The sequence below is a fragment of the Pituophis catenifer genome, unplaced genomic scaffold (assembly GCF_029215685.1).
Source record: "Pituophis catenifer annectens isolate HBS135680 unplaced genomic scaffold, rPitCat1.0.hap2 SCAF_1, whole genome shotgun sequence".
NCBI lineage: Eukaryota > Metazoa > Chordata > Lepidosauria > Squamata > Colubridae > Pituophis > Pituophis catenifer.
In genome coordinates this window covers 5,801,968-5,828,008 of record NW_027256881.1, presented here as the reverse complement: position 1 = coordinate 5,828,008, position 26,041 = coordinate 5,801,968, and the positions used below count along the sequence as shown (strand labels likewise).

The following is a 26,041-nucleotide window of genomic DNA, read 5'->3' as shown; positions in this document are numbered from 1 at the left end:
CAACCGGGGTTGCTGGTGGTGGTGGTGGAAAGCTAAACTGTACCTGTTGCAATCCTGCCTGGGGGGTGGGGGGTGAGGATGCACGCCTGCAGCGGTTTTAAAGAATCAGAGAGATCACTTCCCGCACCCCACTCCACCCCCCCCCAAAAAAGATAAAACTGGGTTGATCCCAGTTTTGATTTTTGCAAAAAAAAAATATTGCAAAATTTAACTAAGCACCTAGTTTCCTTGGCTGGCCAAAAATAAATAAATAAATAAATTTATATTATATTATATTATATTATATTATATTATATTATATTATATTATATTATATTATATTATATTATATTATATTATATTATATTATATTATATTATATTAATTGAATTTATATCCCGCCCTACTCCCGAAGGACTCAGGGCGGTGAACAGCCAAATAAAATACATATAATACAAATAATCAATCAATCAATCAATTGCACCCGGCTTTTCGTACAGCACACAAGGCAACCCACCCGGCTTGCACGCTCCAAACCCAACCCCACCCCTCCCTCTCTCCCTCTCTCTCTCCTATCCCCCCACCCTCCCCTCCCGAATCGGTTCTGCAATTTCCTCGTGGCATTATGGGACGAAACAAGATGTAGGCCGAGAAGAGCGAGCGGAGAATGCTACGTCGCCGTGGGACGAGGCTTTGCGGCAACCAATCGGGGCGCGGCGTGGCTGAGCCACTGCAAGGGGTGGGACGGCTATTTCAGCGCTTGTGGTGGGGGGTGGGGGGGAAAGAGAGGGCAGCTCGCCAGAGGAGGCTTGCTGGGGGAAAGGAGCGGAGGGCGTCGACGCTGCTGCTGCTGCTGTGCTGCGAGCCACCCCCCCTCCCCTTTCTTCCATTGCCGCCGCCAGCGCGCTGTTGCAAGCGAGCGAGAGAGAGAGAGAGAGAGAGAGACGCCTCCTTGGCTCGGGCTGGCCGGCCGCTGCGCTGCTCCCGTTTGGCACCCGGAGGGCCGGAGAAGCCAGGAAGCCGGTGGGAGGTGGTGGAGAGAGGCGCGGGGGCGCCTTTGCAAACCTTGCTGCCGTTGCAGGGAAGGGACGCCGGCCAAGGGGCTGCCGTCGTCGTTGACGCGGGTTTCCCAGGCGAACCACTGTTGAAGGGTAAGCTGGGGGTGGGGGTGGGTGGGAGGAGGCGGCCGGCTTGTATGTTTGTATATGTGTGTGTGTGTGTGTGTGAGCAACTCGGGGGACTCCCCCGGGCATCTTTACAATGCATGCATGCATGCATGGCGTTTGCATGGAGACTAAGGAGGAGAGGATCGGGTTGAGAGGAAGGTGGGAGAGGAATTTAGCCCTGGGATGGTGCTGGGGGGGGGGGTGCAGCTTCAAAGCGATGCTCCTGTGACCCTCGTTAAATGTTGTACCTTATGATTCTTGACGAACGTATCTTGTCTTTCTATGCACATTTGCACCAAAGACAAATTCCTTGTGTGTCCAATCACACTTGGCCAATAACAAAAATTGCTATTCTATTCTATTCCATCCTTGGCTGGGAGATGCCGGCGGGGTTTTTTAACTGCGCTCTGCGCGCGTTTTGTTTTGGTCCACGCCCCTCGCTTGCCCCCCCCACCCTTAAAAGCCCCCTCCTCCTCCGTAACTTGGGGATGGTTGCTGGGAAATGGAGCTTCCCGCCCCCCCCACCAAAGTAAAGGAGGCGACTCTCTTTCCCGGGGGGGGGGGTGCAGCCGACGCCCGCCTCCCCCGGGGGCTTCCAAAGCTTGCCGCTCCTCATCCACTTGGGCTTACCTGGGGAGATATGTGGGGGGGGGGTCGTTGCGCTTTGGGTGGTCTCTGCAGGGTTGGGGGTAGTAGTAGAGGCTCTTTTTGTGGGAAGGAGGGGGAAGCCCGCAAGTCCTGCTACACCCACCCACCTACCTTGCAACTCTCCTGGCTTTGATGCTTGGATTCTCACACTCTGTCCTTTTTAATATACCTGTAGTCTTAAATCTACCTGTCAGTTTGGACCCACCTTGGCCCATAAGTCTGTGACTTTATTAATTAATTAATTTATTATTTATTAATAAAATTTATATGCCGCCCTATCTCCGAAGACTCAGGGCGGCTCACAACAATAAAACAAGTTAAAATTATAAAATACATAATGTACGTATATAAGTTATATTGAAACCCCCAAACTCTAAAAACCTCTTCAGTCCAAGCTACAACATAATGGATGTTATGAGGGAAGACCGGTCCTTTTCTGACTTTTCTCTGACCCCCACCCCCCACCCCACCCCGCTTTTCCACTGCATGGGGGGGGTATGGATGGATGGGTACCACTGATCTGAATCCTGTCCATTCTGATCTGCATTCTCCTGGGCTTCCTCCAACCTTCCCGTTGGCCTGTTAGAGGAATCTTAGATTCCCCCTCCCCCTTTTTTGTGGGAGGGTGGTAAACAGTTTAATCAGCTTTGGGACTTTTTTGGGGGGGGGGGGTCAGGGAGAAAATCTAGCAGGGCAGGTTTCTCCTTGCAAGGCGGAAGGTTTGATAAGAATGTCTGGCTTTCATAATATCGAAGGGCAGATTAAAAAAAGAGAGAGAGAAAATCCATAGAGGTGGTCACAGAAAATTGCCTTGTCATGTGGGAAAAGGTAGAGTAACATGACCTGAAATGATGGTGTGTGTGTATATGTGGCTGAGGGATGGCGGGTTCTCGGTTTGCCAGCTTTTAACCTTGTTTCTCCTTTGCAACCCAATGCCTTTATCCCCGTGGACACTTGAGTGAGGAAGCCAAGCTGCTGGATTCTTCTAGAGTCAGTGGCTTTGAAATGGGAGGGGGTGGCTTTTCTTTCTTTCTTTTTTTTGGCCAGGGTTTTATCATCAGCCAGAACTGTCTTCTCCTAGCCTGCAGGTGGAGTTTCTCTTGGACTGTATCCAAGAAAAGAAGGGGGGCATTGGAACATTCAAATATATCCCCCCCCAAAAAAAGCCGCAAGTGAGGGAACTTCCTTTTGTGCAGCCCCATAAGTGTCTGAGTTGTCTAAAAGGGTGAGAAAGGTCTCCCCCCCTCCCAAAATGAGTGACTGCAACCTGCACAAGGATACATGGATAATAGTACAATGTACCTCTCCCAAGTAACTTTTAGAGGGGGTGGGGAGGAATCTTTTCCTTATAGGATACATCATCTTTTAAATAGCACTTGTGGTTATAATTAGGACTATAATGGCCACCGGTTTCTTCTCTAGGGTGCAAAGGGGATCCTGATTAATAGCTCATCCCTGTTATTGGGAAGGAGGAGTTGTCTCAAGATCATCTTATCAAAAGAACAGACGATCTCATCTTCACCCTCTTTTTGGTGGTGGGAGTTCGAAACAACCCCTGGTTGTCTCCTTCCTCTGCTTTCTTTCTTTCTTTTTTTTTTTTTTGCACAGATGGCAGTGACTGCACATATTATTGTGCTGTGTCAGCCTTCTCCAATCTTGGGGCGCTTCAGGTATTGGATGCTTCAGCAGCTGCCGCCCCGTTCAGCGGTGGCTGCTGGGTGTGGATCCTGGAAACTGAAATCCAGGTTCTGTAATAAGCACGTCCATATGGAAGGATTTGCCTGCTGATAATCCTCATTGTGATGGGTGCACCTTGTCCAATTTTGGTGGTGTAATCTTGGCAGGAAGCGGATGAAAATGGCCAAAATAAATAAATAAATTTCTCTCTTGATCCAGTTTTAGATCACAGATGAGCCTTAGATGGATAACTTGATCTTGCTTTAAAGTCATAATGGCTAACGCTGGTGAACATATTTATGTGGGTATCTCAGAAGAGGGAACTGCTTGTCCAACCTGGTTTTGAGCTGGAATAAGCCAACATAATGCTTATTTTCCCCCCAAAGAATAACAGCTGAAGTTTAGAGGTAGAATGTATGTTGGAATGTACCAGGTGATGGATAATTACTCCCCATTTATAACTCTCCTGTCTAGCATGGGAGAACACCTGCTACCTTCAGATTTGCTTGTTGAACTGGCCAATGAGAGCCTGGGGATTAAAGGTACTCCTCAATTTACAACAACCATTGGGACCAACATTTCTGTTGCTATGTGAGGAGATTGTTAAGTGAGTCATGTTTTTTTTTTTTTTTGACTTGTCACGATTTTTAAAGGAACCTTCAGATAAGTCAATCATGCAGTTGATAAGGGAAGTGGGTTTCCCTCATTGACTTGGCTTGTTGGAAGCTGGCTAGGAAGGAAAGGAGGTCCCAAATGGTAATCACATGATCCCAGGATGCTGCAACCATTGTAAATACCATGCAGGTTGCAGAGCACCTGTCCAGGGTGCTGAGATGGTCGTAAGTGTGAGGATTAGCTGTAAATTAATTTCAGTGCTGTTGCGACTTCAGCTGCTAAACAAATAGTTGTAAGTCAAGGACTGCCTGTAGTATTGAAATACTGTAGCATGTTGGGAATTTCCCATTTTATGGTTAAGGGTGCTCATTTTATGGAATGCTTTTTTACTGTTAGTAAACCTTTCCTGTGAGAAGGCTCTCTGTTGAGCCTACTGGGTAAAATAGCTGAAAAATGAGGCCAAACAACATCTACTGAAAAAAATAGCTCTTTAAAAAAAAAAAAAAAACTCATGAAAATGCCAAATGCATGATGTGCAAATGCAAAAATTCAACCTTGAAATGGAATCTTAACATTTTGGAGAATTAGAACCTTGGCGTGGCTGTTAATGCAATGGGCCCCTCTCCCCTCTTCTTGAATAGCTCTATTTCATGGCTTCAGATCCTTTTTTGGGGTCCCTGCCAAAATGTGAAATTTGCTTAGAATTTGCTGTGTCTTCCACAAAGGGCCTCTCATTCTCAGCATACTGGCTTCCATTGCCTGACAGAAAGAACTGGGTATCTGGCGGTGGGTGGGTGGTAAAAACATTGAAACGGGCCATTCCTGGATAGTTCCAGAGTGCCAAGTGACTTTGTAATGGGATTAAAAGGCTAGTGAGACTTGCTTTCAAGGGACAGCGCGCTCCGCAGAACGGGGAAGTGCTAGTGTGTGCTCCCATTAGAAACACTGCCACTCTTTTACTTGACAAATCATTTTGTATATTTGTAGTTTAGGAAAATTGCAGGCCAGAACATGGATCCTCTTAGCCAGTTTGATTCTGTTCTTTAACAGAAAACATATATTTGTAGGGCTGAGTAACTCTGCACTAAGCCATAATTGGCAATCCAGTGGGGAATTTTTTTTCCAGGAAAAAAGTCTTTTTTCCTTTATTTACTACAAGGGAGTGGCAGATATTTATAGCTGCTTTGCAAATTAGCATGTTGCTTTTTAAAAAAAAATAAGATGGTTCCATTAAACCTATTGAAAACCTTACTCAATTGTACTATTGATCATTAAAGGGGAGATAAAACATGCTTTATTAATGAGCTGCTGCTAAAATTCAGCAGCTGATCTTCAGGGACTGTAAAAAGGACATTGCACTGCTGACACAAACTGGTATCATCCATAATGGTTGTGTTAAGGTATTGTGCCATGGCAGAACTGACCCACGTACCTAGAGGACAAATAACAGGCAATTTTCTCTTCATATTATTGGAGAATTAAAGGTGATCTCCCAGAAAGGTGAATGGGTAACAAGGGCAGAATGCTTTTTGGAGACACCCTAGTCCCATTTCCACCCTTTAAAGGCCACTCAAATTGTGCCACTGAAATGAGGGAAAAACTGGCTGAACTTTTGATGTGGACTTATCTCCCACTCCCCTCTTGATTTTTGAGTGGGACTAAAATCACACTGCTGAAAAGAGACTTATATTATTTTTATCTTGCCTTTTATTACTTTTATAAACTACTCAAGGTAGCAAACCTATCTAATAGTCCTATTTTCCCCACAACAACCCTCTTGAGGTGGGTAGGGCTTAGAAAGACTAGTCCAAAGTCACCCAGCCGGCTTTCATGCCTAAGGTGGGACTAGAATTCACTGTCTCCTGGTGATTGGCCCAAAGTTACCTAGCTTGGCTTTCATGCCTAAAATGGAACTAGAACTCACTTTCTCCTGGTGATTGGCCCAAAGTCACCAAGTCAGCTTTCATACCTAAGGTGAAACTCAAACTCAAAGCTGGTTTCTAACCTGGTGATTTAACACTTAATCCCAAAATCAAACTGGCTGCATATTTTAACGGTGGTAGTATGGATGCAAGAAGAAAGAAAAAAAGTTTAGTGTATAGAGACAGCTGTTGTATCTTAATACTATAAAATGGCCTTGAGAGAGACAAGTGCTGTGGCATCTTCTCTAGAAATGCTATTCTCCAGCTGTGATGGGACAATAAGTTCCCATACATCTGGAAGAGACCAGTAATCTACATAAGAGGGTGTTGGAATTTGTGCTATTTTTCTTTGGTTAGAAAACTAGGGAGTTACTTCTGTGGCTTTTGGCTTTACTTGCCCGTTGAATATGTGGTTTAGATCAGGGGTCTCCAACCGTGGCAACTTTAAGACTTGCGGACTTCAACTCCCAGAATTCCTCAGCCAGCTTTGTTTTGCTGGCTGAGGAATTTTGGGAGTTGAAGTCCGCAAGTCTTAAAGTTGCCACGGTTGGAGACCCCTGGTTTAGAGCATGTTTAAACGGTCTAAATGGGCATGGCTTTCACTAAGAATTCTGAGAACTGTAGTTTGGTGGAGTTGCTTGCCACCATTCAATACAAATTCATAATTACTTCCTCTGTAAGCATAGCATAGAGCAGGGGTGGGCAATTAATTTTTCCAAGGGGCCACATGAGAAACTGGGACTGTTGTGGTGGGCCAACCCCGATGCTGCCCTGCCCACTACCACTGCTGTCCCAACCCACCCCTGATGCTTTACTGCTCCCTCACTGCCAAGTCTGCTGACACCCCATTCACTGCCGCCAATGCTGCAGCCCGGATGTGGCCCACACGCCATAAAATACTTAGATCTGGCCTATAGGACACAAGGTGTGTGCCATAACTAGCAGAGAATATTGATATCGTGTGGACCAGTAATTTATTTACAAATCTTTTGCTTAACTTCTGCTTCCTCTTTTGATGGGAATTCTTCATCTGTCGTTGTGTTGAGAATACCGTAAGTAGGAAACGTCCCTCATGAAGCTACCATCTCATTCACGGCCTTGAGACTTGGCAACCTTTAAGACTTGTGAGTTTCAACTCCCAGAATTCTTCATCCATACCATGCTGGCTGAGGAATTATGGGAATTGAAGTCCACAAGTCTTAATCTCGCCAAGTTTGAAGACCCCGAATCTAGTTTCCTTTTAAAAGCTGTAATGTCATTGTGTTGGACAAGGGAGAAATTACCAATTCCATGGATCAAATCCTTCCCCATGTCTGCTGCTTAGGCAGCTGACTAGAAAGCCACTGTTTTAATAAGTGTAGATACATAACTATTGATGTCTCTTTAACAGCTACTCAGGAACAAATTTTGTACACTACCAAGTTATTTCAATAGGCAATAGCTATGCAACTTAAGCCTTTGGAACTCTAGCTTTTTAGTAAATGCTGGTGAAATTTCACACACAACATGCCTCACCATCCTTGTAAGCAGCTGAACATCAAGTCCTGTTAGTTTATGCAGTGCATTAGCACTTTGCTTTATCCATTGAAAGGTAAGAAGTAGGAAGATCTCTGCCCCAAGCAGCTTTTATTTGTATTTTGTGCTGCAGAGGGAAATAGAAATAAGAGTAAATGGGAAAATATTTGTCTTTCATTGGTACATCTTTTAAGCTCAGATTTCATGAAGAATATAAATTCATGGCCTGGAGGTTTGAAGCAAAGTGCTGGCATTACATATATATATATATATATATATATATATATATATATATATATATATATATATATATATATGGTAAAGGTTCCCCTCACACATATGTGCTAGTTGTTCCTGACTCTAGGGGGCAGTGCTCATCTCTGTTTCAAAGCCGAAGAGCCAGCACTGTCCAAAGACGTCTCCGTGGTCATGTGGCCGGCATGACTCAACGCCAAAGGCGCACGGAACGCCGTTACCTTCCTACCAAGGTGGTCCCTATTTTTCTACTTGCATTTTTGACGTGCTTTCGAACTGCTAGGTTGGCAGAAGCTGGGACAAGTAACGGGAGCTCACCCCGTTACGCGGCACTAGGGAGTCGAACCGCTGAACTGCCAACCTTTCAATCGACAAGCTGAGCATCTTAGCCACTGAGCCACCATGTCCCACAAGTCATAAATATCCTGCCTTTAATTCAGGGCTCAGGACTTCCTACATAGTGCTCCCTCCTCCTGTTTCCCCATATTCACTAGGGAATGGGCATAGCCATTGTTCTGTTTCAACAATACCTTAGTAAAGATATACCAATCTGGTCTAATGGTTAAGGCACCAGGCTAGAAAGCAAGATACTGTGACTTCTGTCACACACACACTCAGCCCAACCAAAGAGTTGTGGTGGTGGGGAAAACAGGAAAATGAGTTGGGTATGTTCGCCACTTTGAGTTATTTATAAAAGTAATAAAGGCAGGAAATAAATGAACAAACCACTAAATGGAATTGGATGAGTGGAGATCTGTTAAGAGGAGGTGGACATAAAAGGAAAATGTTGGAGTAGACAGGGCTTCTGGCTTCTGAACTAGATAGGAATTTAGATGAAAGGGTTGATAGAGAAACAGTCATCTTAAAAGTGTTTACAAACTAGAAAGGGGCGAAAAATTGATTCTTAAAACATATATCAGCTTTGTAGAAAATTGAGTTCAGCTGTGCAGAACGACGTTTTGCGGTTCAGTTCATAAGCTGCATTTATCACAAGACGATAAATAATTCTTTAGAGATCACAGTGGTTGGATTTGAATAGCATTATTATTATTATTATTATTATTATTATTATTATTATTATTATTATTATTAGTCATATTTCTATGCCGCCCACTCTCCGGGGACTATGGGTGGCTTACACCAAAGACAGTATACTAAATAGCATATTGCCCCCAACAATCTGGGTCCTCATTTTACCCACCACGGAAGGATGGAAGGCTGAGTCATCCTTGAGCTGGTGAGATTTGATCTGCTGAACTAGCAGTCAGCTGAAGTAGCTGCAATACTGCACTCTTAACCACTGCGCCACCTCGCTCTCATTCTAAAACTATGGTAAATCATGTTTAGGGATAGCGGCCAGCAGTCTTTTCAGCCTCAGGAGTAGTCCTTGCCGTCCCTTGGGGGTGTTTCACTAGCATTCTAGTGTTTTGGGGTAATAATATATTTGCTACTTTATGGTAAATGTTATTTTACAGAGCATACACAATTCTAGGGTAAAGTGAGACTTGCTAGTCTTACCAGTCTGCATTTTGAGGGTTTAATGCTTGGGTGTAATGCTTGCCTTATAACCATTGAAGTTACAACATTGAAAACAGTTACAGCGGATTCTCCCACTTATGACTGTTATACCATCCCTGTGGTCATGTGATCAAAATTCGGGTCACTGTCTATTTATGATGGTTGCAGCATTCCAGGTCATGCGGTTGCCATGTACAATCCTTCCCAGCTGACTTCGGACTAGCAAAGTCAATGGAGGAAGCTGGATTTTCTTAAAACTATTTGCATGATTCATTAAACAACCAATAAAAGAGAATATTTGTAGCTCAGGGTTGAAATGAGAGGTCCTTGAAGCTCTCTGAGCTTGGTTGTTTTCTTGCAGACGTTTCCTTACCCAAACTTGATGATGTTACCTAGTTGGGTAATGAAACATCTGCAAGAAAGCAGCCAAGCTTAGAGACTACCAAGGAGTCCTCACATGCCTTGTTTAGCAATGGAAACTCTAACCCTAATTAAGTGGAGGACTAGCTATAATTACTAATATGTGACTGGATATGTGAGCAATTTTTTTTATTGCTTAACTCGTGCTTGTAGGTCAACTTGAACACAGAATAATAAGAGTTATTAGAATAGAATAATAGAATAATTGTCTAACTAGTATGGGGTCTCCAAGCAGGACAAATTGTCCTCCAAGCAGGACAATAGTTTGGACAAGTCTTAAGTCTTTGCATATCACAACCTGACTTACTTCAGATATTAATAGCTCTGGCTGAAAGATAGAATTGATAAAAGGGAGGCATAGTTCTGTGTATGTGTGTGTCTCCGGGCAGTGCAGCAAACTTTTTTTTATTTATATGCAACATTTCCTGGCCTTTCTTCTAACCTGAGAGCCACCATAATTACTTGCAAGGGAAGTTAAAGCCAACACGTGTCACCATGTAAATGGACACAACTTGCATCAGATGTGCCTCATGTTAACATTTGCATAGAGACGTTACGATGCATGTATTATTTGATATTGCTTATTTCAGATACTTAACATAAATAAGCATTGCATGGATTTCAGGCTGAATAAGTATCTGCTTGGTTTTCTTGACAATCTTTTTGCAAATCGTCTGATAGGTCCCAACAGGCTAGCCGTGGTGTCGAATTGGAGATTTCTCTCTGCAGTGAAATTTTAAGTTTGTTTCAACTGTTGATCCTTGAAGTGCTGAGTTGGCACATTGGATTAAGCCTCCTCTAGATTTACAACCACAGTGACTCAGTTTATGTACATGCTAAGCCAAAACCATATTACTGATTAAGCCATCCCCCCTCCCTTGAATTACCAATACATTAGTATGAATCAATATTAAGTATGAATTAATTGTGGTTTGTTCATCCATAATGAACTGGTTCACACATCATGGCATAATGTAATTTGGTTTTAATATGGTCGATATGAACAATATAACCATTCAGATGAGTTCCCAGAATTCCTAGATAGACATAACAGGTGAGAATTTCAACAGGAGGACTCACCACAGTTAATCTAAAGCGGGGGTCTCCAACCTTGGCAACTTTAAGCTGGTTGAGGAACTCTGGGAATTGAAGTCCACAAGTCTTAAAGTTGCCAAGGTTGGAGGCCCCTGATCTAAAGTACAGGTAGTCTTCAGTTTACAACTGAACTAGGAATTCATTAAGCATGGGCATTAAGTGAGTAATCATGTGACCACATCCTATTCTACACACTTTTTTGCTGTATGTCTATGGAGAGTCTCAGTCATTTATTTATTTATTTATTTATTTATTTTAAATTTATATACCGCCCTTCTCCCTGAGGACTCAGGGCGGTGTACAGCCAGAATTAAAAAAAACATAAAATACAAATATTAAAAAACAATTAAAATATATATAAATTTGGCCCAAAATTAAAAATACAAACCAATTAAAACATTTAAAATTTCTTCTTAAGCCAGCCCGGCTTGCTGGAAAAAGTGGGTTTTAAGGGCACGGCGGAAGGCACTAAGGTCTTGGATTCTCCTTATCTCTGGGGACCCATCCAGGTCGTGGTTATCCCAAAGGTGCTTTTTTCAGGAGGCAACTGGACTTCCTGGTTTTTCTTAGAAGATGTTTCGCTTCTCATCCAAGAAACATCTTCAGCTCTGACTGGATGGTGGGGAATGGAAGGATTTATATTCCTTGCATACAGCTGGTCATTTGGTTGAACAAACCCATTAGGACAAAGTTCAGCAGTCCATCTGCATTTCAAAGACAAAGGCCACTCTTTTGGGGACAGCAAAGTCCACATTTTGGACAGAGAAGACTTCTGGTTTGAAAGGGGGAGGGGTCAAAGAAGCCATCTATGTCAGCCCTCTCTCAACAGAGGGGGAGAGAGATGACATCATCTATCTCCAGTCTACAACACGGTCCTTTCAGCAGTTCCAAGAAGGCGCCTCACTCATTTGTACCACTCAGGTGACCCTGAAGACACAGATAAATCTCCAGGTGGTCTTAATGACTCACTAAAAGAATGCAAATGACCAGCTGTCTGCAAGGAGTATGAATCCTTCCATTCCCCACCTTTGGGGATCTTTTTTTGCTGTACTCATTACCATAGTCATTGAGACACATAGTGATTATGACTTGTGACCTTCCTTGCTCATTCTAGGTGGATTAGTGACTTGTTAAATTTGTGAAGATGCCTGTGCGCTTGTGAGAAATAGTCCTGTGTTTAGTGGGGTTGAATTCCCCAGTAACATCTAAGAGTGATGGATATTCTTTCAGAGAGATGGAATTTCCTGCTTCCTTTATAGAATAGCTGTAGTTAATGACCAGTGTAACTTCCTGCTTCCTCTGTAGAATTACCTGTACTTATCCATCCTTACCTTCAACAGATAATAAAGCAAGGCTGCAGAGTTTTGGGTGCTTTCTTGAAAATGACACCTGGGATAAATTTAACTCTGACTTGGTCTTCCCACAGGTCCATCATGTCTGACAGAAAGGCTGTGATCAAAAATGCTGACATGTCCGAGGACATGCAGCAGGATGCTGTCGATTGTGCTACGCAGGCCATGGAGAAATACAATATAGAGAAGGATATTGCAGCATACATCAAGAAGGTATGTTTCTGTTTGCGAAGAGCAAGGGGGTTGGGGTGGGATTGGATTGGATTGTATAGCCCTACATGTAGTCCTTGACCTGTGACCCTAATAGAGCCTGCCTGTTAATGGTTGTAAGTTGTGAACAGTTGTAAAGTGAGTCATCCACGCGACTGACCCAATTTTACAATGTGCTTTTTGGCAGTTGCGTTAAGCAAATTGCTTTGGTTATTAAACAAATTCATTGGCAATGGGGCAAGTTTTGCTGAAAATAGGAAGCATGTCATATGTCAATGAAAACTCAATCATCCAGGCCAAAGGTATCTTAAAAGTTTAAACAATGCAGTTTAAAACGAACAGCGGTAGATGCAAGCATTTCGTATTGACTAGTCCAGGGGTCTCCAACCTTGGCAACTTTAAGACTTGTGGACTTCAACTCCCAGAATTCTCCAGCCAGCATAGCACATCTGATGACGTGATGTCATCTACCCTGAAATAAGTGCTTGGCCTTATTGCCATGCGCTCAAAAGCCCGATTGGGTTTATTACCAGGGGATGTCTTATTTTGGGGAAAACGGTATTTCTGGAAAAACTTCAAATGAATTTTAAAAGCAGTTACAGCTCTTCTGTAACTGCTGTATTTGATTTAGAAGATTCTGTCCGATGATTATAGAAGGGAAGTTTGCCCATCACAGACTAGTTTCCTTAAGCAAGGAATCATAGTCAACCAGCATTTGCTGGCTGGGGAATTTTGGGAGTTGAAATCCAAAGCATCTCAATAGTTGCCAAGTTTGAAAAACAGTCATAAACCACAATTAGTATCTTAATACAAAATAGTTAAACCAACACTGAAAAAAACTTATTGCAATTTCGGGTAATGACTATACCGAAACAAGGCAGTATAATTGGCCTGTCTAAATTCTGTGTGCACTCTTGATTGCAGTTTTCTCCTGGCCTGTAACCCAGGGACAGAACATACATGTTTTGTCTGAGTAACTCTCTGAATTGGAAGGCTTAATATTGTGTTCTGCTTCCAATTATTTATTTTTTTTAAATTCAGTTAGACAAAATAAACATTAAGTGGGGATTTGTTTAAAGTGATACTTTCTACGGGAACCAGATCCAAACTGATTTGCAAGAGTTGTTAACAATAAAAACTTTTTGGAAGAGTTGAGTGCGCTTAATGGATTGGGGAACAGAGTTAAGATTAGGTGCAGTTAACTCAGCTGCCTATCTCTGCAGATTCAGAATCTCTGGATGGTTTAAGTAGATTTAATTTACTTCATTAAATTGTTATAAATTAATTTATAAAATTCTATAAACTAATTAGTTTTATGAATTAAAATTATAAATTAAATTAAGTAGATTAAGAAGATTTGGGTTTCAGGATGTGAGGGAAAAATAACTGGCGATGCAAAGCTGCTAAAAAAGCCAACACAGTTCTAGGCTGCATAAACAGGGATTAGAAGGGCAAGATCACATGAAGTGTTAATACCACTTTATAATACCTTGGTAAGGCCACACTTGGAATACTGCATTCAGTTTTGGTTGCCACGATGTAAAAAAAAAAAAGATGTTGAGACTCTAAAAAGAGTGCAGAGAAGAGCAACAAAGATAATTAGGGGACTGGAGGCTAAAACATAGGAAGAACGATTGTAGGAATTGGGTATATCTAGTTTAATGAAAAGAAGGACTAAGGGAGACATGATAGCAGTCTTCCAATATCTCAAAGAAAGAGATGTCTGCCACAAAGAAGAGGGAGTCAAGCTATTCTCCAAATCACCTGAGGGCAGGACAAGAAGCAATGGGTGGAAACTAATCAAGGAGAGAAGCAACCTTAGAACTAAGGAGAAATTTCCTGACAGAACAATTAATCAGTGGAACAACTTGCCTCCAGAAGTTGTGAATGTTCCAACACTGGAAGTTTTAAAGAAGATGTTGGATAACCATTTGTCTGAGGGTTTCCTGCCTAAGCAGGGGGTTGGACTAGAAGACCTCCAAGGTCCCTTCCAACTCTGTTATTCTATTCTTTTCTAAATGTGGAAAAGCCAGGTATTAGTAAATACAGGTGATCCTTGACTTAAGACCATTCATTTACTGACCATTTGAAGTTACAGCGGCACTGAAAAAAGTAACATACAACCAATCCTTGCACCTATCAACCATCACAGCATTCCCCACAGTCACATGATCACAATTAAGGTGCTTGGCAACCAGCATAAATTTATGATAGTTGCACACAGAACTGAGTCACTGCTTAACACATACATTAAACCAAAAAATCATCACAGTGGGATCCCAGGTGCTCTTTGAGCTTGGTTGTTTCCTTGCAGATGAATCATTGCCAAACTAGGTTATTCATCAGCACTGATAATGTTATCCAGTGTGGTCCTGAAACATCCCCAAGAAAACAGCCAAACTCCAAGAGCACCAAGGACCTCCAGAGTTTCAACCCTGAGCTACAAATAATCTCTTCTAAATCACTGTGTTTGCGTTCAGGCAACATGTCAAATTGAAACCAGGCACACATTTATGAACCCATGGATCATATGTATTTTTTTTTTCCAATGAGCATAATGCCTTATTAAAAGGAAGAGGCCCCACTCTATGTGGTGTGTCTATTTTATAACACTTGTATATGTAACAATTTTCCCATGCATGGGGAAATTGTGCCTAAATAAAAGATGTTTATGACTCCCGATTCAAAATGTAAAGTGTCGGATGTTTGCTCTGTCATTGCCAAAGTGTCAGATGTTTGCTACAAAAGGAATTTAGGTCTTTGTATTATGAATTTGAGGCCTTCTCTTTCAATGTTTAAATCCTTAAAGCTGCCAATCCTTTTAGACAGCAGCAGGGTGGATTTGATTTAAATCGAGTTGATTTAAATCACAATTTAAATCACTAGTAAAAAGGCTTGATTTAAATCAACTCGATTTAAATCATAATTTTTAAAGAGCAGCTGTCATCTCTGCTACTCCTTTGACCCACTGTTGACTCACCAATAGTCCTAGTGTTGCAGAATATACAGCCTCATGCTACGTAACTAAGCTCCATTTCATGCTGAATAAACTACATTATTTATGTATCTTAAATAGAAAACTATCTTACGATAGATTTTTACCCCAAAAGTTTATTAAAATAAATTCGATAAAAATTAAAAAAAATCCAATTTAAATTAAAAAAAATCCAATTTAAATCAAAAAAATCTGATTTTTTTGATTTTTTTTAAAAAAATCATTGATTTTTATCCACCCTGGACAGCAGAAACAGTATGCTGGAAGGGTTCGCTCAGTAGAGTCCTTCTAAATAATAATTGCTACCAGTATTAGGGCATAGATCTGTTTATACATCAGACTAATTTTCGACCTTTGAAAAGTAAAAGTGTACCTTTAAATTTCAATACATCAAGGAGATGTAGCCAGCTTCTCTTCTCTTTATTAGAGGGATAGAGAATCTTACCTTACTTAGACCTCATTTTTGCAGCCCCGAGATTGCTAAACAAATTGGCACTGCACTTTTTTGCATAGGAGGGGTTTTTTTTGGGCAAACTTTTAATATAAATTTTAAAATGCAATTGTTACTGGGTCATGTTATGCTTGTCAGATTGTCCTGCTGAATTGGCATCACTACCCCACTCCGTACTCTTTACACATTCATTGAAGGTAACGGTTCCCCTTTGCACATATGTGCTAGTCGTTCCCGACTCTAGGGGGCAGTACTCATCTCCATTTCTAAGCCAAAGAGCCAGCGCTGACCAAAGACGTCTCCGTGGTCATGTGGCCGGCATGACTAAACGCCAAAGGCGCACGGAACGTTGTTACCTTCCCACCAAGGGGGTCCCCATTTTTCTACTGGCATTTTTTACGTGCTTTTGAACTGCTAGGTTGGCAGAAGCTGGGACAAGTAACGGGAGCTCACTCAGTTACGCGGCGCTAGGGATTCGAACCGCAGGATTGGGGGTGACATGATAGCAGCCTTCCAATATTTGAGGGACTGTCACAAAGGAGGTCAACCCTTCAAAGCACCACAAGCCAAGACAAGAAATAATGGATGGAAACTAATCAAGCAGAGAAGCAGCCTAGAACTAAGGAGAAATTACCTAATAATGGGAACAACTATTCAGCGGAATGGCTTGACTCCAGAAGTTGTGGGTGCTCTATCACTGGAGGCTTTTAAAATAGCAGTCCCCAACCTTTTGGGCATCAAGGACCGGTTCCGTGAAGAGAGTTTTTTTCATGGACTGGAGGGGGCATGGTTTTGCATGCTGTCTGCATCCCGCGGATGGGATTGCGCTTGTTTGTGCGGCCTGGTTTCTAGCATGCCATGGCCCAATGCCAGTCCATGGACCAGGGATTGTGGACCGCTGTTTTAAGAAGAAACTGGACAGCCACTTGCCTGGAATGGTATAGGGCAGTGATGGCTAACCTTTTTGCCATCGCGTGCCAGGAGGGGGGGGTGGGGGAGGGACGTGCGCGCACGTGCCCACCCGCATGCGCGTGCAACCCCCCTCCCCCACGCTCCTGGCACATGATGGCCTGGTAGGCCCGTTTTTCTTTCTTACCTGGTTCCAGATCCTCTCTATTTATCTGGGAAGGGCGAAAACAGCCTTTCCCACTCCCTTGGAGGCCCTATGGAGGCTGAAAGGGCCCATTTCCCAACTCCCGGTGGGAGAGGAAGTGACATTTTTGCTGTCCCCAGCCTCCAGAACCTCTCTAGGAGTCTCTCTAGGAGTCTATCAGTGGATAGTCATTCATATTATTTCAAGGAGAAGCAGAAGTACTGTTTCAAATTGTAGTTTGTAATTGTAAATTATAAAAAAATGTAAAATTTAAATTTAAAATTGCAGTAGTAAAAGAATCACTTTTGACCTCCTTCAACACAATTACAAATAAACATTAACCTTTTGCTCCAAAATTCAACAGTACACACAGGGTGGATTTGATTTAAATAGAGTTGATTTAAATCACAATTTAAATCATGATTTAAATCACTAGTAAAAAGGTTTGATTTAAATCAACTCGATTTAAATCATAATTTTTAAAGAGGAACTATCATCTCTGCTTCTCCTTTGACCCCACTGCTGAATCACCGATAGTCCCAGTGTTGCAGAATATACAGCTTCATGCTACATAACTAAGCTACGTTTCATGCTGAATAAACTAAATTATTTATGTATCTTAAATAGAAAACTATCTTACGATAGACTTTTACCCCAAAAGTTTTTTAATTAAAATAAATTCGATAAAAATAAAAAAAAATCCGATTTAAATAAAAAAAATCCGATTTTTTTTAATTTTTTTTTTTAAAAATCATTGATTTTTATCCACCCTGAGTACACAGTATTTCTGTAGTTCTAAACTCTTTAATCATCACATCCCAACATTAAACATTTCATTTCCGTTTCAAGCAAAAAGCCCCAAAGTAACCTTCGTGTAGAAACAAAGGTAGATAACATCTTTTCTTTAATTAAAATAGTTTCACCATCTAGGACAGTTCCATTAACTTCACCAACCATTCTTCCATTATGGAAACCTGTAGATTGGAAAACATTGATGCGTTAAATGGAAAATGGATGTAAATTTCCTGAGAAAACGTGGTAGATGCCAATTCGGAAAGGAGGAGGAATATCTCCTTAATCTAGAACTCAAAAGAGCAGTTAACTTAACTTGCAATGGAACCTGCAACCATATGCGGTCGTGAAGTGAACTAATTGTTTCATATGGGCTAGATTTGCTGAAAACTGGAAGTAAAAGCTTCCAAATAAATAAATAAATAAATTGCAAAATGTTGATATGACCATGGGACACTGCAAAAGGTTGTATATGCGGGCCAGTTGCTGAGTGCCCAAAATGCAGTCATATGACCTTGGGGCAGGGGTGCATTGCAACTTTGGAACCAGATTATTTATACCCCTTGAGAGGCCCATTGGAACTTCAAATGGTCACAAGTCAAGGACTGTCTAAAAAATACATGTTCACGACTTAATAGGTATGCTTCGCTTCATGTATGATGCAGTTTATAGGCCATGGAGAGAGAGATTTTATTTTTGAAAAATCATTGAAATGATCAGAGGCAGACAGCTGGATATTAAGTCTTTGAGGTTCCCACCTTCCCTTAGCCTACCCCATACAAGTAGTCCTTGACTTGCCACCACTATTGAGCCCAAAATTTTATGTTGCTAAGCGAGACATCTGTTAAATGAGTTTTGCAACCTTTTCTTGCCACTTAGCTGCAGTTTTAAATAAATCATGATTAAGTTAGTAACATGGTTGTTAAGTGAATCTAGCTTCCCCATTGTCTTGCTTGTCAGAAGGGTGCAAAAGTGATTTTGCATCATTCTGGGACACTGCAACCGTCATAAATATGAACCAGTTGCCAAACTTCCGAATTTTGGTCATATGACCATGGTATGCTGTAATGGTTGTGTAAGCATCATAAGTCACTTTTTTCAGTGCCCTGGTGACTTCAAACAGTCACTAAATGAACCTGTTGTAAGTTGAGGACTACCTGTATTCCCAGGGCAAGGGATCAAGGTAGTTGTAGCCAAGAATATTTGAAGGAATTCTTCAGCCAGCCATGCTGGCTGGGGAATTCTGGGCGTTAAAGTCCCCAAGTCTTAAAAGTTAACAAGGTTGGACAGCTAACTGTATAGAGTAGTGTTTCTTAACCTTGGCCACTTTAAGATGTGTAGACTTCAACTCCCAGAATTCCCCAGTCAGCTTTGCTGTGCTGGGGAATTCTGGGAGTTGAAGGTCACACATCTTAAAAGTGGTCCAGGTTGAGAAACACTGGTATAGAGCATTGTTTCTCAACCTGGTCTGGGGAATTCTGGGAGTTGAAATCCACACAGTTTAAAGCTGCCAAAGTTGTGAAACACTCCTGTGGTGAAAGATAACCAGAGGCCAATGATCACTTTAGGGACAATAGCAAAAGGATCAATTCAGTCTACAGAAGGCCCACAGCGTTACATTTTTTCCCCTTGTATTTTTGTCAAGAAAACCACAGGGATAAAAAATTGAAAGCAATTGGCAATTTATGGAGACCATCTACTGTAACTGAGTTTTTGGTAAGAGTCTGATAGATCAATGAAGGGGCAGTTTCCCTTATACAGCTGCCATTTTGACTTTTTTGACACCCCCCCCCCCCCAATTGCTCAGGGCTGGTCCAGAAATTCAAGATGGTGGCCTCCACCCTGCAGTCAAAGCCATGGCCCTTTTTTACATTAGAGTAGAATAGAATAGAATAGAATAGAATAGAATAGAATAGAATAGAATAGAATAGAATAGAATAGAATAGAATTCTTTATTGGCCAAATGTGATTGGACACACAAGGAATTTGTCTTCAGTGCATAATGTACTGCGCTCAATGTACGTAAAAAGATAAGATATATTCGTCAAGAATCATAAGGTACAACACTTAATGATAGTCATAGGCTACAAATAAGCAATCAAATCATATTAGGAAACAATATAAATCATAAGGATACAAGCAACAAGGTTACAGTCATACAGTCATACGTGGGAGGAGATGGGTGATAGGAACGATGAGAAGATTAATAATAGTGAAGACTTAGTAAATAGTTTGACAGTGTTGAGGGGAATTATTTGTTTAGCAGAGTGATGGCGTTTGGGAAATTTCACGGCAGGCCTCGTTTTCTTTTCCAACTCCAGACGCTCATGTCACCTTCTTTTCTCCCTTTACAAGCCGAGACTTGAGTGCATGTCTGAAAATGCTCTCTGAACAAACCGCCGATTTTCACCTTTCCTTCCCGCTTTTGCTTATTTCCTCAGGAATTTGACAAGAAATACAACCCCACCTGGCACTGCATCGTGGGCAGGAACTTCGGTAGCTATGTAACGCATGAGACGAAGCACTTCATTTACTTCTACTTGGGCCAAGTGGCGATTCTTCTCTTCAAATCCGGCTAGGGGTTCAGGCCAGCGCCTGTGGGGGTCACGGCTGGTGAGGAACATGGACTGTAGCACTAAAGACAGGCTCCAGCTCTTTAACCATGGCTGCGCCACTGCATGGACTCGATACTATATTTAATGTGTATATGTTGCCGTAAAAAATACCTACAATTCTCATTTCTTTCTCTGTTTTGGGGGGATTGCCTAGGAGAAGAAAGGCAGTGTATTATCCCCTCTTCCTCCTCTTCTTTTATCTTTTTTTTCCCCCTTTTATGTTCCTGCTTCTTATTTTTTCTGTTCTTTTGCACTAGGAGAACTGTAAAATGCTTCAACAATGGCCTTTAAGTGAGAAGAAGAAATGAAATGAAATAATACAATAAAATAAGAAACTTCAATTCCACAAAACAAATCTTTGGGTTTAACTTTCTTGCAGAAGGCTGGAGGTCTAACCCTAGCAGAGGAAAGAAAAAAATAAAAACTCTTGTTAGGTGTAGAATCTGTCGTCAAAGTTAACTAAATTATTTTTAAATTCCTGTCAAAAGCTTCCTCTTCCCAAAATGGCACTATTGTCCCATGAAGTCGCCTTAAAAGTGATTGGAGGCAGCCCTGGGTGTGCGCGTGTATCTGTGTGTTGTCTTGGCCCAGTTTTCTTTGCTTTTCTTGGACTCGCCCGTGCTGCCTCCCAACACAAATTGAGCAAAACAAAGCTGATACGGATTTGCAAAATGCGTGATATCCTCTTTGAGGAGACAGACACCCCCACTCCACCCTCCAGAATCGGCTGGCCTGGTCTGTTATCGGCATTTCCAAAGCATTTTTCAAATGAAAGATGTCTACTCTTGTGTGTCCAAGATTCTGTCGTGATGCCCAATGGTTGTGATCAGGATTTTCTATGCCCCTGTTTTTTGAGTCCGTACAGTATTGCCTTATTGTAGCTCACGTCCTCTCGTTGTGCAGGGAAGATCCTGTCCGAAATCAGTGGCTTAAATGTTGCTGTGCTTTAAATGTCTCCAGTAAAGATGGATAGACCATCATCTTAGAGGCTGAACCCCAGTCTCTCTTCTGTTGGCTTTCTATTCTGGTCCCCTTTTGACCCAACAAAAGGAGGGGTCAACAGGAGCAGCTCTGTACCCTAACCAGCTCCTGAACGTGCAAGAAAAGGTCGTTTCTGGGCTTTCTTAGCTTCCTTAGTCTATGGTTGTACAGGAATACTTCTAAGTTCTGTTGCAACAATAAAAATAAAATAAAATGGGATTGTTCTTTTTTTTTTTTTTCTTTTTGCAAAGGTTCCATACGAAATGCAGTGATAGCTTTAACATCTCTGGTTGCTTTTCGCAGTTCAAAGAGCCTATAGAAATTCTACTTGGGTGGGTGGAGAGGGAAAAGAGTTCTCTTAAAAACAAAGGAGCGAAGAAGAAGCAAGACGTTTATTGAAGGAGCACTTTTAACTCCTGGATTCATGGAGATTCTTGGTCATCCAGGCCATGGTGGTCCCAAAGTTGCTTTTTCAAAAGGCAAGTGGACTTTCTTAGTTCTTTTTCCTTCGAAAATCTTTCCCTTCTCATCCAAGAACTCAAGAAGCTTCTTGGATGACAAGCGAAACGTCTTCAAGGAAAAAAAAAGTCCAATTAATTGCCTTTTGAAAAAAAAAAAGCCCCATGGGATGAAATGTGAAAATACGGCCCCTGTCTTCCCATTCGATACCCAAAGGTTATTGGTTAGAGAAATAGGGCAGTCACCCCTCATTTATAGGGGAAGAGGGCTGTGTCTGAAAGAACCGGACAGATCCAAATCAAAAGGAAAAACCTGCACTGTGGGCCGTGGGCCACAGGCTCTGTAGAAACTGTTTCCTGAAACAAAACAAATGTTAAAAAGTTGGAACGGCTGTTGTGTTGAATGTTTACCGATACTTTTTTTTCCCATCCAAGAGGCAGGGAGGCAGTGGCAAAGTAAGTGCCTGGGGTCCTACAGAAAACACCGCCCTTCATTGGAAATAAAGATGAGAAGATTTGTCTTGTTTCTTTAATTCTGTGCATGAGTCTAACTGTGAATAAGCTCAATTTAAGTCATGGAGGGCGAGAAACATTAAATCCTTTCCATCCTAACCGCAGTTGCTCAGACTAACCCTTTTTATTTTTCAAAAACATTAAAATCGAATTGACACATTTAAGAACGTTGTTGAGTTTTGTTTTTGGGGTGTGTGTGTGGGGGGTCAGAGTGGAATATGTACACAATTTGGGGTATTGTGGGGGAGGTGCTAAATTACGGGTAATCCTCGACTTGCGACAGTTCATTTAGTGACCAAAATTACAACGGCACTGGGAAAAAAAATGCCATGATTGTTTTTAACACTTGTGACCGCTGCAGCATTCCCGTGGTCACGCAATCAAAATCCAGACACTGCAACTGACTTATGTTTATGACAGACACACACAGTATCCTGGGGCAGGGGTGGGCAGCTGTGGACCTTTTTACAACCTGTGGACTTCAACTCCCAGAATTCCTGAGACAGTTTGGCTGTCTCAGGAATTCTGGGAGTTGAAGTCCACAGGTTGTAAAAAGGGCCACAGTTGCCCACCCCTGTCCTGGGGTCATGTGATCACCTTTAGTGACCTGACAAAAGTTAGGAAGCCAGATTCATTTTAACAATCATGTTAATTATATATGTATTTGTATTTATTATGGCTGTTCACCGCCCTGAGTCCTTCGGGAGTAGGGCGGTATACAAATATGAAAAATAAATAAAATAAAATAAATGTTACTTAACTGCAGTGATTCACTTAACTATGGCAATGAGGTCGTAAAATGAGGCAAAATTCATGTAATAGCTCGCTTAGCGATTTAAATTGGTGCCTTGGTGGAACAGCGGACTAAAGCACTGTTAAGTAGCACTTAGCTGCCAGCTGCCTGCAATTACTGCTAGTTCAAATCTCACCAGGCTCAAGGTTGACTCAGCCTTCCATCCTTCCGAGGTAGGTAAAATGAGGACCCGGATTGTGGGGGCAATAAGCTGACTTTGTATAAAAAACACAGCTTAGGAGGGACCGAAAGCCCTATTAAGGTATATACAAAAATATGAAGGCTATTGCTTAACGCATTGTAAGCCGCCCTGAGTCTCTGGAGAAGGGCGGCATATAAATCGAACCAATAAATAAAATAAATTTTGGGCTCAATTGTCATAAAATGAGGATTATCTGTATACCAGGTCATCTTTATTACTTTATTATATTTATATACCGTCCATCTGGCTGTTACAGCAACCCTGGGTGGCTCACAACATAATACAAAAATGATTAAAGATTAATGGTTAAAGATCATTAAGAGCGGGGTGGGAGGATCTTCTCTCTAACCCATCAACCACTCCCAGCATAGAGCCTCCCTATCTGGGGCCCTAGGCCTGCCAACAAAGCCAGGTTTTAAGATTTCCAGAAGACCAAGAGTATGGGAATCCAGCTCCCCTTCAACGGGAGATTATTCCAAAGGATGGGGGCCACCCCAGAAAAGACTCAGACCCCACCAGCCAAAATTCTTCAGCAGGTGGGATCCGGAGTAGGCCTCTTCTGCTGGAGTGAGTGAGATGGGCCAATCCTATTGAGTCAAGATGGTTCCTCAGATATCATGGTTCCATGCCATAGCGACATGCACAAAACATAAGGCCTAATCAGCATGGTGATAGTGGTCATGCTGGAAATATTTGCTCTGCAAGCTTGGGAAGGCCACAGCATTCTGGTTCTTGGCCCAAGAAGATGGTCACCTGTTTAGAAAAAAAAGACGATGGCCTGTTGAAAATCTATTGTTAGTTGCCAAGTCATGTCCGACCAATCATGACCAAATGGACAACATTCCTCTAGGCCAGTGGTGGCTAACCTTTTTGCCATCGCGTGCCAAAAGCTGGGGGAGTGCAGGGTGGGCGTGTGGGTGCGGTGCCCGCACCCGTAATTCTATCTGCCCTGCCCCCCCACACATGCGTGCGCAACCCCCCCATGCTCCCACCGCTTTTGGCATGTGATGGCCTGGTGGGCCCAGTAGGCCCGTTTTTTTTGCCCTCCCCAGGCTCCAGAGGCTTTCCAGGAGCCTGGGGAGGGCGAAAACAGCCCTCACCCCTCCGGAGGCGGAAATACTTCTGGTGGGCCCAGAAGACCCAAAGCGCATGCGTGCTGGAGCTGAGCTAAGGCAACGCTCGCTTGCCCACCAATATGGCTTGGCGTGCCATCTGTGGCACACGTGCCATAGGTTCACCATTAAGGCTCTAGGCCTTCCTGTCCTCTACCATCCTCTGGAGTCCATTTAGGTTCCATCTTCTCTCTTAAACAAGGGGTGTCAAACTCGATTTCATTGAGGGCTGCATCAGGGTTGTGTTTGACCTTGGGGGTGGGGTGTGTGGCCAGCTTGATGTCATTCATGTTGGGGATGCCTAACGCGGCCCAAGTGCTCTGCCAGCGAAAACAGGCTCCTGAGTTCCATTTATGGCTGTGACGGCTTGCAACCCTCTGCCAGCAAAAACGTGGCCCTCCTGAGCTCCTTTTTTGCTGACAGAGGCACTGCAGACTGGTCGTTCGCTGTTTCCAGGACAGACCCGTGGGCCAGATCTAAGCACCCCAGTCTTCAGTTTGACACCCCAGTCCTAAATGGCAACTCAGTCCAGGTGGAGAGAAAGCGTTTCAAATCATTCAGAAGAATCTCCATCTCAATGAACTCACTAGAAAAAAAAGGCAAGGCTTTCTTTTTGCCATTTCCAAGACTCTGCCTTTGCCCCACAGCTTCACAAGTATGGAAATCATTGAATAGACCAGATTCTGGGAGTTGAAGTCCACCAGGCTTAAAGTTGCCAAGGTTGGAGACCCCTGGAATAGACTGTGCACGGGTACAAGATCCAGAGAGAAACTCTGAACTAATGGGGCTATCTGGTGGCTTCTGTTCTTTGCGATTGTGTTGACTTGCAAACAACAACACATATTTATACTGTCATTTGTGCCCCGATCAGTGCACACCTGAGGACCTTATGGCAGTGCGATGGAACGCAATTCATGTTGCTAGTTTCTGGCCAAGATCTGTTTGATTTGTACCTATTTTAACCTTGTATTTGATATTTTAAATTTTTTGTCATATAGTATGCCTTATTTTAATTGTGATTAACAGATTAGCAGAGTTGGAAGGGACCAATCTAAATCATCTAGTCCAACACCCTGTCCAAGAGGAGACCCTACACCATTTCTGACAGATGGCAGTCCAGACTCTTCTTGAAAGCTTCCATTGATGAAGCTCCCACAACTTCTGAAGGCAACTTCTGTTCCATGGGTTGATTGTTCTCACTAGTAGAAAATTTCTCCTTATTTCCAGGTTGAATCTTTCCTTGTTCAGTTTCCATCCATTATTCCTTGTCTGGCCTTCGGGTGCTTTGGAAAACAGCCTGACCCCCTCCTCTCTGTGGCAGCCCCTCAAATATTGGAAGAGTGCTATCATGTCTCCCCTGGTCCTTCTCTTCACTAGACTAGCCATGCCCAGTTCCTGCAACATTCATCATATGTTTTAGTCTCCAGGCCCCTCATCATCTTTGCTACTCTTCTCTGCACTCTTTCTAGAGTCTCAACATCTTTTTTAATACTGTGGTGACCAGAGGTGGGTTTCAGCAGGTTCTGACCAGTTCTGGAGAACCAGTAGCGGAAATTTTGAGTAGTTCAGAGAACCGGTAGTAAAAATTCTGACTAGCCTCGCCCCCATCTATTCTCTGCCTCCCTAATCCCAGCTGATCAGGAGGAAATGGGGATTTTGCAGTA

General features: G+C 42.5%; 1 protein-coding gene across 1 annotated transcript; it reads left to right on the top strand.

Annotated features, from left to right (window-relative positions):
• Positions 1-763: 763 nt before the first annotated feature.
• On the top strand, positions 764-22,437 carry DYNLL2 (dynein light chain LC8-type 2). The gene is made up of 3 exons (XM_070932020.1): positions 764-1,130; positions 12,237-12,375; positions 20,145-22,437. Exons 2-3 carry the CDS (start codon positions 12,244-12,246, stop codon positions 20,280-20,282), a joined length of 270 nt encoding a protein of 89 aa, XP_070788121.1. The 5' UTR covers positions 764-1,130; positions 12,237-12,243; the 3' UTR covers positions 20,283-22,437.
• The last annotated feature ends 3,604 nt before the right edge of the window (positions 22,438-26,041 follow it).